The sequence below is a fragment of the Dasypus novemcinctus genome, chromosome 22 (assembly GCF_030445035.2).
Source record: "Dasypus novemcinctus isolate mDasNov1 chromosome 22, mDasNov1.1.hap2, whole genome shotgun sequence".
Classification (NCBI taxonomy): Eukaryota; Metazoa; Chordata; class Mammalia; order Cingulata; family Dasypodidae; genus Dasypus; species Dasypus novemcinctus.
The window spans coordinates 57,881,219-57,894,958 of record NC_080694.1 but is presented as its reverse complement, the minus strand read 5'-3'; the positions used below and the strand labels follow the sequence as shown (position 1 = coordinate 57,894,958).

Genomic DNA, 13,740 nt, shown 5'->3' with positions numbered 1-13,740 from the left:
TGGTCCAATGGATAGGGCATCCACCTACCACATGGGAGGTCCATGGTTCAAACCCCGGGCCTCCTTGACCCGTGTGGAGCCGGCCCATGCACAGTGCTGATGTGTGCAAGGAGTGCCCTACCACGCAAGGGTGTCCCCGCGTAGGGGAGTCCCACACGCAAGGAGTGCGCCCCGTAAGGAAAGCCGCCCAGTGCGAAAGAAAGTGCAGCCTGCCCAGGAATGGCGCCACGTTCACGGAGAGCTGACACAGCAAGATGACGCAACAAAAAGAAACACAGATTCCCGTGCCACTGGCAACAGAAGCGGACAAAGAAGAACACACAGCAAATAGAGCAGACAACTGGGCTGGAGGGAAGGGGAGAGAAATAAATAAATAAATAAATCTTAAAAAAAAAAAAGATGGAAACTCTGGATGCCAAGAGAACCATGAGTTCTCCAGAAACTGGAGGGGGGGGCGGTTCCTGGCATTTCCAAAAAGGACTGTTACAAAAATTACTGGAAACTTTGAGGAACATGTATACACATTTTAGTTGGCCTCATATATTGTACTAGAGTTCTGAAATTTAGATTCGGAAACTAAGGATAAATGTTAAGTCTTCATTTTCCCAAACTGATATCAATAAGAAAAAGACATTACAGAATGAATAAAACGATGAGAGAATTACCAGTTAGGACATGAATAAGCTTCTGCACACAGTTAATATTAGTGCAACTAATGTTAAATGACATATTGATTTAATAGTCTCTACTTGGCAACACTGTTCATAGATAAATTCAATTAATAACTACTGGTACTTGAAAGTGAGGCAATTTCTTGTTAAAGAAAAATAGTGTTTAGATGAGGACAAATGGAACTTTGCAGAAGTTTAGTCTGAATTAAACAGCTTAAAAATTATACACTGAAATTTGACGTTGAATTTGTTATGGAAGGATAATTGTTCTATCATTGGAGAAAGGATTCACAAAGATGTATTTATAAAAAAATGTATGGATTCAAGCCTTTTAAAATTCTTTCCCCAGGAAAGAGCAGTAAGGAGATGAACTGCTCCTCTGCATGAATATCTTTTGATTTAAAATGGTTATAATAACTCATTAAAATAACTGAAAAAAAATACATAAAATTAATGGCTGGTTATACGTAAAGGACAGACACTGTGTCTTCACCCACTTGGCATACTATCTTAAACCCTAAACTTCTGCTATTTCTTTAAAGGTATACCATATATATTATTACACAGTGACAAATTAAACCTTTAGAGATAACTCATCAGTAAGATGAGAACTGCATCCTTCAGTACCCCAAGGGTCAATGAGAAGCTAAAGTTGAAGGATGTGGCTCAGAACATTGACTTACTAAGAGCGCCTGACTGCCGAAAAGAGCAGATGGTCTGTGGACAATAAAGATTCCAAGTAAACACATGCCCTGCATGACACATGAGGCATGTGTGTTGAAATGATAAGAAATATATCAGAAAGCTAATTAATCATTGTCACCAACAAAGTAACATATGGAGAGGCACCGAATGTTCCAGGTAAGCCCAAAGTGGGCAGATTCATTTCTATCAATTGGATAACAAGGGAGCGCGTCAGATTTTTGACGGGATACTTGTCCCCACTTATGCTTAAAACCTGCAGGCTTGGGTGGTATACAGGAAATCTGTATTCTATGCTTGATTTTTCTGTAAACCTATGACTTCTCTAATTAAAAACAAAACTAAACTGCAAGCGTGCATTTATGTTCTTTAACTTTTGTACCTTCCGTTTGTTTCTGTTCGCCTATTGACTTAATCTGGGATTAGTAAACAGATATTTTACATAAAACAAAACAGCCTAGAAAACACACCTGAAATGTAATTCTGATCAGAAGAAATATATACTATAAACCATATATAAAACCTGTATATTGATTAGCAGACTGGTTAAGCTCACAGACTCTGGTACCAAAAGTACCAAAGTGCCCATGACTCTTGGCTCCACTACTCGTTAGCTGTGTACCCTGGAGCAAGCTATTTAACTATTCTGCCTCTCAGTTTCCTCATTTGTTAAATAGAAGATATGAAGAAGACCTGACGAATAGACTGTTATGAAGATTAACCTGGCTAATATTCAAAAAGAGTTTAGAACGCATCATAGGAACTATATAAATGTTTGTATAAAATAAATAAGATGACTTTTCATACTTCAGATTTTTCTGTCCAGGAGTTAAAGGGACATCAGAATCCCTGGGGGCACGAGAGCATCTCTAGCTGGGAAAACATTGCAGGTTATTTTAACAGACCTTGCTCCCTTCTTTCTTCCCCTCTGGCCCCTACCAGGTAGACCAGATGACCTCTTAACTTTTTTCTAGTTCATAGAAAAAGTTCATTTATTTGATTGGAGACAAAGAGATCTTTAAAAAATGATTAACCTCTCATTACTTCATTTTAAAATAACAGCCTTTTTTAACTTTATGAAATTAAGGTTGATTAGCTCTCAGCCACCCCTCTAGCAGATAACAGATCCCATCAAATCACTCAATCATTCTTATATCATCCCTCACTAGTCAAAGCATTAAGTTTAAAAGTTGTTGACTAAGTGATGGATTTCTTTCAAAGAAATCAATCATAAAGTTTATTTTATTTCTATCTCCAGGGAGACAATCCTTAAATTCATGTTATTACAAACTACAACCAGTAAATTATGTCTTTAAATCATCCCTAATGCAATTAGAACTTTTGGTCTTTTTGAGAGACTTATAGGGAAGTGGATGTCACTCAAACGATAGGGTCTCTGCCTCCCATATGGAAGGACCTGGGTTCGATCCCTGGGGCCTCCTGGTGAAAAAGAAGAAGAGGAAGTGTGCCTGGGTGGCAAGCCAGTGCCAGCGTGGTGAGCCAAGTGCCCACATGGGTGCCCACACAGTGAGCCGAGTGCCCGCATAGTGAGCTGAGTGCCCGTGTGGTAAGCCAGTGCCCATGCAAGCGAGTCCCGCAGCAAGATGATCACACAACAAAAGAGAGACGAAAGGGAGAAACAAGGTGAAGCACAGCAGAGACCAGGAACTGAGGTCATGCAATTGACAGAGAACATCTCTCCATATCAGAGGTCTCCAGGATTGAATCCTGGTGAATCCTAGAGGAGAAAGATGAGAAGAAAAGACAAAAAGAGAAACAGGTAAAGAAGATCACACAACAAACAGACACAGACAGCAAAAGCAGCAGGGCAGGGGAAGGGAGGGGAAATAAATCTTCAAAAAAAAAAAAAAAAGAGAGAAACTTATAAACCTAAATGGAATTGATTTTTGAACAATGGAGGAATGGAAGAAATATTAAAAACTTGATTTAGTGGACATCATGTACACCAAGTGCCAGAATCTGTTAAGAATCTTGAATCCGTGACTAGGTTGGTGATGAGTCAAAGCTACTTTGGAATGTGGTAGGGGAATTTTCACAGCTCCTTGGGCTATAAGCATTTTAGTATTGTAATAGTAAAGCTCCAGCACCTCCCAAAGCAATCAAATTCAAAAGTGCTCCAGCTCCACGTGCAGCACAATTTCTACCTGCCAGGGGCTTGTAATTCCAGGTGAGAGAAAGTTGCATGCATGTACTTAAGCTCTTCTCCTTCTAATAATTTTCTACACAACAGTTAGCCTTGGGTCCTAATTTCCTGGATCACTTCAGAAATAAATGCTGACAAGCAAAATGCACAGGCTTATTTAGAAAACCATTACAAATCAAATTTCTTTCCCTTGAAAAATGCACTTAAGGCCTTTTTTTAAAAAATGGCACCACATGAGTATTACCACTTGAAATACTCAGTAATAGGCATCAAAGACAGACAATAGTCATGTGCTATTTTGATTATGGGCAGTGGCAGGGCAGGTTATTAAAAAGGCTAAGCTAATACTCTCTTCCTTCTAAATTAGCTGGGTTTCCACCACTGGCTTAGGAAAAGAAGACCGAAACTCAGAGGACAGATTTTCTTTAGGACAGGGATCCTTGCACTTGGGGTGGCTTCCACCATGTAAAATGGTGGCTGAGAATGGATGGTTAGGCTGAGAGTACCAAGGAAAGCATTACAGCACCAAAGCCACCAACTTTCACTTTTTACACAAAAATATTCTTTCTCATTAATCTAACACCAAAAGCAATGGTAACTCTGATTCTCTATTACTGAGCAACGATTAAGGACAAAATTTGTTAGAACCGAAAAAAAATATTGTTTTAGTGACTTAGCAATTCTCCCCCACATTTGTTCTTCGTAGAGAGCGCTGTCTTATGTTTCTCCATCACTCTTCAGTGTTTGAGGCCCTGGGCCCTGTTCCTTGCCCTAGGAGTCAACCAGGATGCATCGCAGAAATGGCCCTAACTGCTTGCCTCCTTCACCTTCTGAGCCGAGGGAAAAGTCACCCTTCTGAGTGGGATTGCCCTTGGAGTGCTGTTCAGAGACAATTACACGGCTCCTGCCTTACGTGTCATGGCAACAAGGACGTTTTGTAAACTGGAAGTCACAATGAGCTGGGCATGTAGTATGGCTTCCCATCTAATCTGTTGGTGGTCCAGTGAAAGCATTTTTTTATTTTTAAATGATTCCTCTCCCACATTCTCTCCCCATTTCATTCGAAGAGAACAACCTATTTCTTTCTTTCCCAGAACAAAGAACAATTTAATGAAACAAATGCAAACTACACATATATAACTTAAAACCAACATGATCGTAGCTAAGCCAGACTTTCATAACCAACACTCTGTAATCCCAAGTACATAACCTATAAACAAGATGCATTTTAATAGCTCATGTTTCCTTTACCCCTTTCCAACTTATACATGCCCCAAGAATTCTGGCAGGAAACGTAATATGTAGAGTTAATCTTAACTGTTTAATTTAAAAATATTTCCTAGTACTGACTTTCTTTTAGGCCTAACCTAAGAGCTTTCTGGAACAATTATCCTATGAAACACAGTGTCTGAGTTTTATTGTCTCAAAATGCAAAAAAAAAAAAAAAAAAAAAAAAAAAAAAAACTTAAAATACTTATTAAACATTTATTTCACAACCCTTTGGTCATGTAAGCTTTAAAAATTGATAATTCCCTCCATATAGACTGAGTATATATGTATAGATTTATATAGTTATATAGAAAATTGTCCCTTTATCTAGTTATATTAGAATGTTGCCTGAAATTCAGGATTATATCTTAAGCTTTCCCACTACTCTTCTTGAGTATGACTAGGTTTTATCTGGTGGGCATACTACTATGCTATTCACAGGCTGCAAAAAATAGTAACAATGGTTTATAAAAAAAACAAACTACTTCAAGCATTGTACTCTTTTCCTAGCTAGAAAAACAATATTGCCACACCAGATATATCGTCCTTGGCTTCAAAAATTAAAAACAAGTATTATTCCTTAACAATGGCTGCATCTGAAAATCACTAAAACCAGTAACTAATGAAGAAACATTTGGACATATAAGTAATCCAAACCTAGTATGGGCTTACTATCACCCTCTCAGATGACAAGGAATTAGTAAAAAAAGAAAAATATATACACACACACACACACACACACACAGAATTCAGAGAATGAAATACCCACATACACCTGTTTATAATGGTAAAGCAAGCAATACTACTAATATAATTCTAAAAACAATGAAATAAGGACTGAAGCCAAATTGTTCTCAGAGAAAAAATATATATACGTCAACAACCTAAATATTCTAGTTACGTAGGCAGATGGTTGCCCCCTGTGAAATTTAGAAAATGGGCAAGGAATCAAGTCCCACTATGAAAACACTGTAGTGTTTCTTGCATCTTCGGAAGCACATCAAGTCGACAGAACAAAACAATCTGTACTTGACAAGAAATCCAGATTTAAAGTATGCCAAAAACTTGTGTAGAAGAAGCACAGAAACAGCAGCATAGAAAAAAAATGATAGGACGAAGAAAGTCACAGTTACCTATTTTATGTAGTGACACAGTTACATATTTTATTTGGGAAAAAGTTCTTCCCTACTCTTTTTTTCAAAAGTGCCAGGGTGTAAACCTGGGACCTTGTACATGGGAAGCAGGCGCTCAACCCCTGAGCTATATCGGCTTCCCTCCTCCCTACGTTTTTAATGGCTACAGCTTTATCGAAGATATTTTCCTGTCATAAATGACTTTTAAAAGTTTATTTACAAAATTGATTTCTCCTCATCCATTTAAGAGTTCCTCCCCCTGTGGTTACAGAGACAGATGCAGATTTTTGTGTTAAGTGAAGCTTTTCCAATTGGGGTAGGAAGTGGATGGCTATGAGGGGAAGGTGGGGGAGAGACGCTTTAAGAAAAAGAGTACAAAATTAATAAAAGCAAAGTTAGACAGGGGACCTTCAAAGGAGCCCGGGCTAGGCCAGGCCCTGAAGTTTAAGCTTTAGAACTTCACTAGCAGCCTCTGTTTCTGGAAAAAAAAACAACAAGTCTTTCTCTGGAAGGAAGCTTTGCTCAGTCTGGTTGGGAAAGGCTCGATTTTAAACAGCAGCAGAGTCCACCGGATGGGCTTGTGGTGCCACCAAAGCAAGTGTCTTACCATACATGTGTCCAGATCTTCCAGGCGCTCTAGCTCGGTGAGCTCCTCCACCGTGACGAGGGAGCGTTTCACTGCTGGCTTCTCCTCAGCCAACTCGAGCTCTAAGGGCTCTTGCTGCGGCAAGGCCTGGCCACGTCTACTGAAATGGTCAGCCTAGGGAGTCAAGACACACAGCAGGAGAAATTAAGGCCCCGCGCGAAGCAAGGGCTGGCTAGCGGCGTTCCTGCCAATGCCTCCCACAAGGTGGCGCCGTGGAGGACCAGGCAGGCAAGTGGTTAATGACAAATTTTTAATAAATTCACACCAGAGCAACTTAACCTCTTTTATTATCTCCCTTTGCAGGACAGAGTGTTTTAGGCAAGAAATTACAAAGCTCTCTTAGCAAATGAGGAGACTACTTAATCTAGAAGAATTAATTTTATTTGGTATTTCCTCTGAAAGAACTTCCTTCTATATCTAATAACGGAAATAAAATGATTCCAACTTTCACTACTTTTAAAGGGCTGAAAAGAAAGAAATCGCTAACAAAACAGTAATGACTGTTAACTTCATTGTCTTCATGTAATGAATTCCATATTTGATACGATTTATTAATTTCCAGTCTGTGCTTTAGGCAAACCTTAAAAATTAAATGATAAGAGGTGAAAGGAGCTGGGCTGAAATTAAGAAGGTCTAGAGCTGAGCTGGTTTGCCACCAGAAACTTTGATTTCATTCTTTTGAAATGATGAGAATCAGTTGACAATGCCGTGGGACCTCTGGGGAAACTGCTGAACTTTAAGCTGGAGAAAAAACATGAATGTAATCAGAATGTCACTGAAAACAGGTTTCACTGTGAAGATGCTACTTCCATCACACAACAGGTGAGCTTTCTTCTCAAAGTCCCCATCAGTAGTATAAATATTAAAGCAAAGTCCAAAACAAAAATACATTCACACAATCCCATTCCAATTGTTTAATAAATTTTTTAAAAAGCAGTTATTTTCTGAGCAGTTTTCTAAAATCTTCAAATAAAAGCAACCACGAAAAGTGAAAATTTTAAACTTTCAGTGTAGTTCTGGCATGCAGAGTCATAGTGATTCAATAGCCAGTATTTGTGTTATCAAATAAATATTTTGAGGCAATCCCTGGCACTGCAGGCTACCAATAAGCTGTTTCTAAAACGGATGCTGTATTGGCTTTGTTTATGATTACTTACAAAAAAGAAAAATCTGAATCAGGAGCTCAAACAATAACATGGCTCTTCAATGTGTCAGAAACTAGAGAAGAGCACTTAACTCTCTGGAGATGAGCTGGTATTTTATATTGGTAAAATTCAACAAAAATGAACAATGAGAAAAAGAGAGAATGGGTTTGGATATTTTGGACCTGGCAAACTACAACTCCCTTAAAGCTTCTTCTGAATTTCTCAGATCTACCTGATAGTCTTATACACTGTGGTCAAATGAAGTTTTCAAAAGACTCATTTTGTCTGCCTCATGTAGAAAAAACTATCAGTGTTCTCTCATTTGGGTTTTCTTTAGTGTCATCCCAAAATTCAATGCTATAAAACTGGGTACCTACAACCTACAGTTAGGGTACAGCTCTTTCTCTGGAGGAAAAAACACTGCCATAACTTGCTTGGAAGATTTCTGCTGCTTCGTATGGCTAATATTTTTGAGACACAAGATATAATGTTATAAAACATCAGAGAACTTCCTATAAAGTTCAAGACACACGAAATTTCTGAGTTATTTTCCATGTGCACTGATATTAGAAGTGAAGTGCCTTGCTTTGTGCTAGGACCAGTCTTCCAGACAGAGGCATTTCATTTTTTATACCTTAGCTGTATCCCCAGAGACCTGTTAGGCAGTCAGCAGCTACCAATCACCAGAGTGTATCCATTTGGCTCTTGCACTTTCTTTGGACTCCAAATGTTTCATTTTCCCACCACATTTTTAAGAATAGCACATGCTCCATCACTTATCTGAGCTCAGATAAATTAAATAATCTTAAAAATGCTAATATTAGACTTCACTCTCAACATCATCTCCTACCAAAACTTTTTAGTTGCCTGATTAATGAACAAAGAGATTTCTGGATAATATCGCTGCTGTTTCACCCTGTCATTTCTGCTGGAGAAATTCTAACATGCTTTAGAATGGCTAGAAACATGAAGAAGAAGGAGGAGGAAAACGAGGACAGAGGTGTAGGATAGGAGCCTGGAGGCTAGCCTGCCCCCCCAGCACCATGGAATGTGACCCCTCTCCAGGGGGTCACAGCACTCACCAGTTTATGGTGGCAATGTGAGAGTGCATCCAAGATCTCATCCACAATTCGGTCAGACAGGAAGGAGGCCACTGTCAACTTCACTTCACTGTGTGAAATCAAAGGACAGAGCAGCAATTTAATATGTGCAAGAGAGAAAAATAACCACCCGACCTTGGTGCGATGCTGATATATGGTCAAATCTGATTCTGCATCTGCCTCTGAAAATAGACTATACGAACGTGTGAACAGGGAAAAGGATGTCCAAAGACTAAGCCTTAAACACGCAGGTAATAGACTTTCTTTACCAATTTCAACCTGCCTCTGCAATTCCAAAACTCAAGATTCCATGACAGAAATGAAAAACATCTGGAGAAAGACAACCGTAAGTAATGGGGACCATATGCACCACATGGGAAGGAACAATTCATCCGCTGACACGAATGAAAACAGCCTGGGCTGGACTGAATGAGGCAGTCTGGGCTGGCTGTTATACCCACCCCCTTCGTTTTTTTAAATATCTTTTTTCACCAATGCTTCTGCTTTGACTTCTTACCTTGATAGTTCAAACTCACTGTATTCTTGCCTTTTATGAAGAGGTTACTAAAATTTTTAGTTTCAGTGCCTCTTGCCTAATCTCAGAAAGGTGACCAGCTAACAGAGGGAGGCTTTAGTTTTCACAAATAAACATACTAGCCACAAAGGTTTCTGTCAGGTGGTCGCCATGTTGGTTAGCGTTTTAGAAATTTGGTATGCCCAAGGACTCAACTTCCGGGTGTGTTTTCAGTCTGAATAACCCTCTATATTTCAAGATCAATGTGCTAGAGAGATGGATATCCACATTCTAACACCGTTCCGTACGTTTAGCATGCGTCTGAAGTCAACAATTTTTAAGTTTTTAGTACAGGGGAAGGAGTTACCAAAATAAAATTATTTAAGCTGAAGTTGAAAGCATATTCAAAAAAATACAATTACAAAAAAATGATGGGGGTGGGGGATGGGGAGTGAGGTATATAGGAACCTCTTATGTTTTTTGATGTAATGTTTTGTATGATCTATTAACATTTAAAAAATTTTTTAATTTTTAAAATTTTAATTAAAAAATTAAATTAAATTTTAAAAAGTATATTGTGTAACAGGGGAAACCTTTCTAATATCAGTGCAACAATTTGCATTGAGATTACCCTGCTCAGAAAGGTTTTTCTGGTGACGAAGAACTAACTACATGCCTGCACTGAAAATTTTCCTGGGATAAAGGTAAAAAAGTAAAAGGATGTTTCATTAATTCCTGCCCCTGAAACAAGGTCTTGCTAGCTATATGGTTGCTCTGATACTTTCTAGTATTATCCCCCAGCAGTGTCCACTGATCAGATTCTCCTGGGACTCTTATTAAAAATACATATTGCTGTGTCTCCCCAAACGTCCAGAGGAGGGGCCTGAGAGCTTCTCTTTTCACGCATGGTTGGGAATTTTACTACCTCATAAAACTTGTAAAGGCATTCATTTGCTTCTCTCCTTCTCTCCCCTCCTCTCTCTCTCAAGGGGAGATAGGGTGGTTTATCAATTCCAGACTGGAGCAACAAAAAAAGAAAGGCTGTGTTAAAAATGCAATTATTTTTTAATTGAGTAGGAACATCCCATCACTTTGTGACTGGAAGCCTTACCTCCCTGCTGGTGGAGCCTGCAGTTTACAAAACGCTTGGAGGAAATGGGCCCCCTGAACCTGCATGTGCACACCTGGACAGGAACGCACTCGAGCACAGGTGGGTGTGCATACTTCCATTCCATCAGGGCTTGGTGCAGTGCATTATAGAAAGCCAAGTAGGGAGTCAGCGGACATTGCAAAATTGAGCCAGGGACGGAGGGAGTTCTGCACTGCTATTCCATTTTCAGAATGTGCCTGTTTTCAAGGGACATGGCTGTAATTGACAGAATTTGGTACCCCAATAAAGGGCATCAGAGTGGGATCTGCTGGCGGTTCAGTTCAGCATAATGAAAGAATGGTGACAAGAGTTCTTCTCATTAATAATTCAGGAGGGTCAATGAAAAATTCTGAAACTACAGGTTATAAGGACTATGCAAACCAGAGAGCTAGAGTACATACGGTCCCCAATCTATGTTGGGGGAATCCCCATAAACTCTCCAAATGTCTTTTTTTATACATCTCGAGTGCTTCCAATCACCTTATAATTCAGCTGAGTAGGTGCCAGGAGCTTTTAGGAGAAGATGACTGCTATATCTTAGACTAACTGCAACTGTCCAGATACTATGGAATTCCTAAATCCTCAAAATTCTATAATCTAACATTCAGGTAGACAGCATTTGATATCCACACAGTTATCTAATGGTTTTGACTCTCATTTTTCTCACAGACTGTCACTTAGCCACATCAATATGTGTTACCACCACCCCTAGCTCTTCCCTCTCCAGGTAGGAACAATTCTTTTTGCTACATGTAAATCTTTTCAGAAAGATTTTTTATTAAATATTAAAATGGGCAGCTAAAAATGTTTCTGAACTTTGTTTCAAGTCATCCGATTCCCCAACTAAGAAACACAAATGAGAATTATCTGAGCCGTAATGTAATGGTGGTAATTATCTCAGCGACCAGGTAAAAACTTTAAAAGTCTGTTGGTGATCGCAGCTTCTCAATATCCATTTCTTGGCCTATTTTTCAAACCTTTCCAGACAGAAGTCTAAGCAAATACTCCGAAGGCACTGCTAGCACATATATAATACCACAGACTCACTGAAATCAACCCGAAGGCAAAATATGTTGAGGTTCTCGTGGACCTCTTTTCTTCCTTATAGGCTGTGCGTTTTCTAACAATAGTCAGATGACAGAAAGCAAACTGACCTCAGTCCTCAGGTTCATGGTTTATAAAGGTAGAAGGTAAACTTCAGAAGTACAAAACAGGAATTCCCTGCACTCCCCTCTGGAGAATAAGATCCTTAAGGAGAACAAATCACTAGATGCCCTTCAGTACTGCAGGCGCACCTGCGGCCTCTTCCTCTGTTTAAAAGCTGTGCACCTGCGCACAGCTGCGATGTGCACAGCCTGTGCCCATCAGACGTGTCTAAGCACACAGTTGATGGGCAAAGCCAAGAGCAACACTCCTCACCGCGGCTCAAGCGCACTCACAGAAAGAGCCCAGCCCGGGTTTATTCACATTCGAAACCTACCTAATTTTGTTCAGGATATCAACTCCAGACTGCTCCAACAGGACATTTTTGACAAAGGTGCGTGGGATGGAAATCTTTTCAGTGCTGGCATGAATCAGGTCTTGTCGCATGTGGGCTTTTTTCATCACATTTGGACAAAGATTCTCGGCAGCATCAACCATGGACTCAAGCAGCACCTGCAGTGCAGCAGAGCGGAGGGGACAGATGACGACACTGCACCCGAGGGCACTGCCATAAAACCAAGGAGCTCAGTGGGGACACCTGAGCCCTCGGGGACGGGGACCGGGCTCACAGGAGAGTCTGGGGTGGAACCGGCCATTCTGAGCTGCGACCGGTGGCCCTGACCGAGGGATGCTCACTGACTACAGGCAATCGCTTTAAGTCAGACCCTTGGCGCACCACACCAGCTTCACTCTGGCACCTTAAGTGGCGTGTGCTGGCTTTACTTAAATAACAGAGGCTTCGATGACAAGACGTATAAAACAAAACAAAAGCGAGCCTTTGTCATGTTACCATACCAGATTTTTCTCCCTGGTTCTAGAAAATAAATTTACAGATATGCCCCAGAAAATATATCACTTAGGAACTCTCGTAAGTTCCTCAAATCACAGAAATCCCAAAATTGGGATGATTCAAATCTCTTCCAAAACAACAGTAGCAGGAAATCAAAGAAATCACTGCCAGTTTTACTCTTTCTAAAGAAGAACCTTAGAATTACATATAATAATTATAACAATAATAAAACTAATAGCCAAATACATTTATACGGTACTATATAAACCACGTTAACAGTAGCCCAAAAAATGTATATAGTACTTCAGAGTTTGAAAACCATTTCTGCACATTTCTCCTTTGAATATCTGGAAGGACAGGTAGAGCAGCTATGTATTGGATGGTTTAACAGTTCAGAATGTGAGATTAACGGAAGTTAAAGAATTTGCCTAAGGCGACATGGCCCTCTCTATGGAAAGGGCGTGATTCTTAGCCTCAAACTCCTTTGAATAGTAGCCCAGTGACCTTGGGCAAAGTCAGGGATCTCTCAATTTTACTTTAGATTTATTTCTGGGAACTCTATTTCATTGTTTGTCTACATCTGCATAGTGTCCTAATATTTGGATTTACGATAAGTCTTAATATGTGATAGGGCAAGACTCAAAATCTTCCTGTTCTTCTTCATAAGTGTCTGTGCTATCTTGATCACTGCTTTTCCGCATATTTTAGTATAAGCTTTGTCAAGTGCCATTAAAACATGTTGGAATTTTTATTAGAACTGCATCAACTAATAGGTGAGTTTGGGGAAAAGTGACATCATGTGACACTGATTCCTCTTAGACATAAACATAGCATATAGTTTACTTGGCTCTTAGAATTTCTTTATACTCTTTCAACCAATCTTCATAATTTTTCTTCATTGAGGCATATTAATAAATCTTTAGTTTGATTTATTTCTAGGTTCATTATATTTTCTGTTGCTCTACTAAATAGGGACTTTTTTTATTATATTTTAAAACTAATTGTTGCTGCTATATAGAAGGGTAATCGATTTTTCTATATTGCTCTAGCTCTAGTAATCTTATCTTATTAATTCTAATAACTTATCTGAGATTCTTTTGGATTTTCAACATAGACAATCATAAATCTTCAAATTATAATTTATTTCTTCCTTTTTAATCCTTACACTTTTCATTTCTTTTGTTTATCATATTGCATTGGCTAAGATGTTTATTTTTGTCCCATTCCTGATTTTAAAGAAAATAACTCCCTCC

General features: G+C 39.3%; 1 protein-coding gene across 4 annotated transcripts in view; it reads right to left on the bottom strand.

Moving 5' to 3' along the window:
- Positions 1-13,740, bottom strand: part of CARMIL1 (capping protein regulator and myosin 1 linker 1) — a 312,625-nt gene that overhangs the window by 48,304 nt on the left and 250,581 nt on the right. For all 4 annotated transcript variants that reach the window (XM_058285333.2, XM_058285334.1, XM_058285335.2 and 1 more), the window contains exons 27-29: positions 11,975-12,150; positions 8,813-8,900; positions 6,547-6,699 (exon numbers count right to left, since the gene is read on the bottom strand). In XM_058285333.2, the coding sequence (XP_058141316.1) occupies positions 6,547-6,699; positions 8,813-8,900; positions 11,975-12,150 (417 nt within the window). The remainder of the gene's footprint in view (positions 1-6,546; positions 6,700-8,812; positions 8,901-11,974; positions 12,151-13,740) is intronic.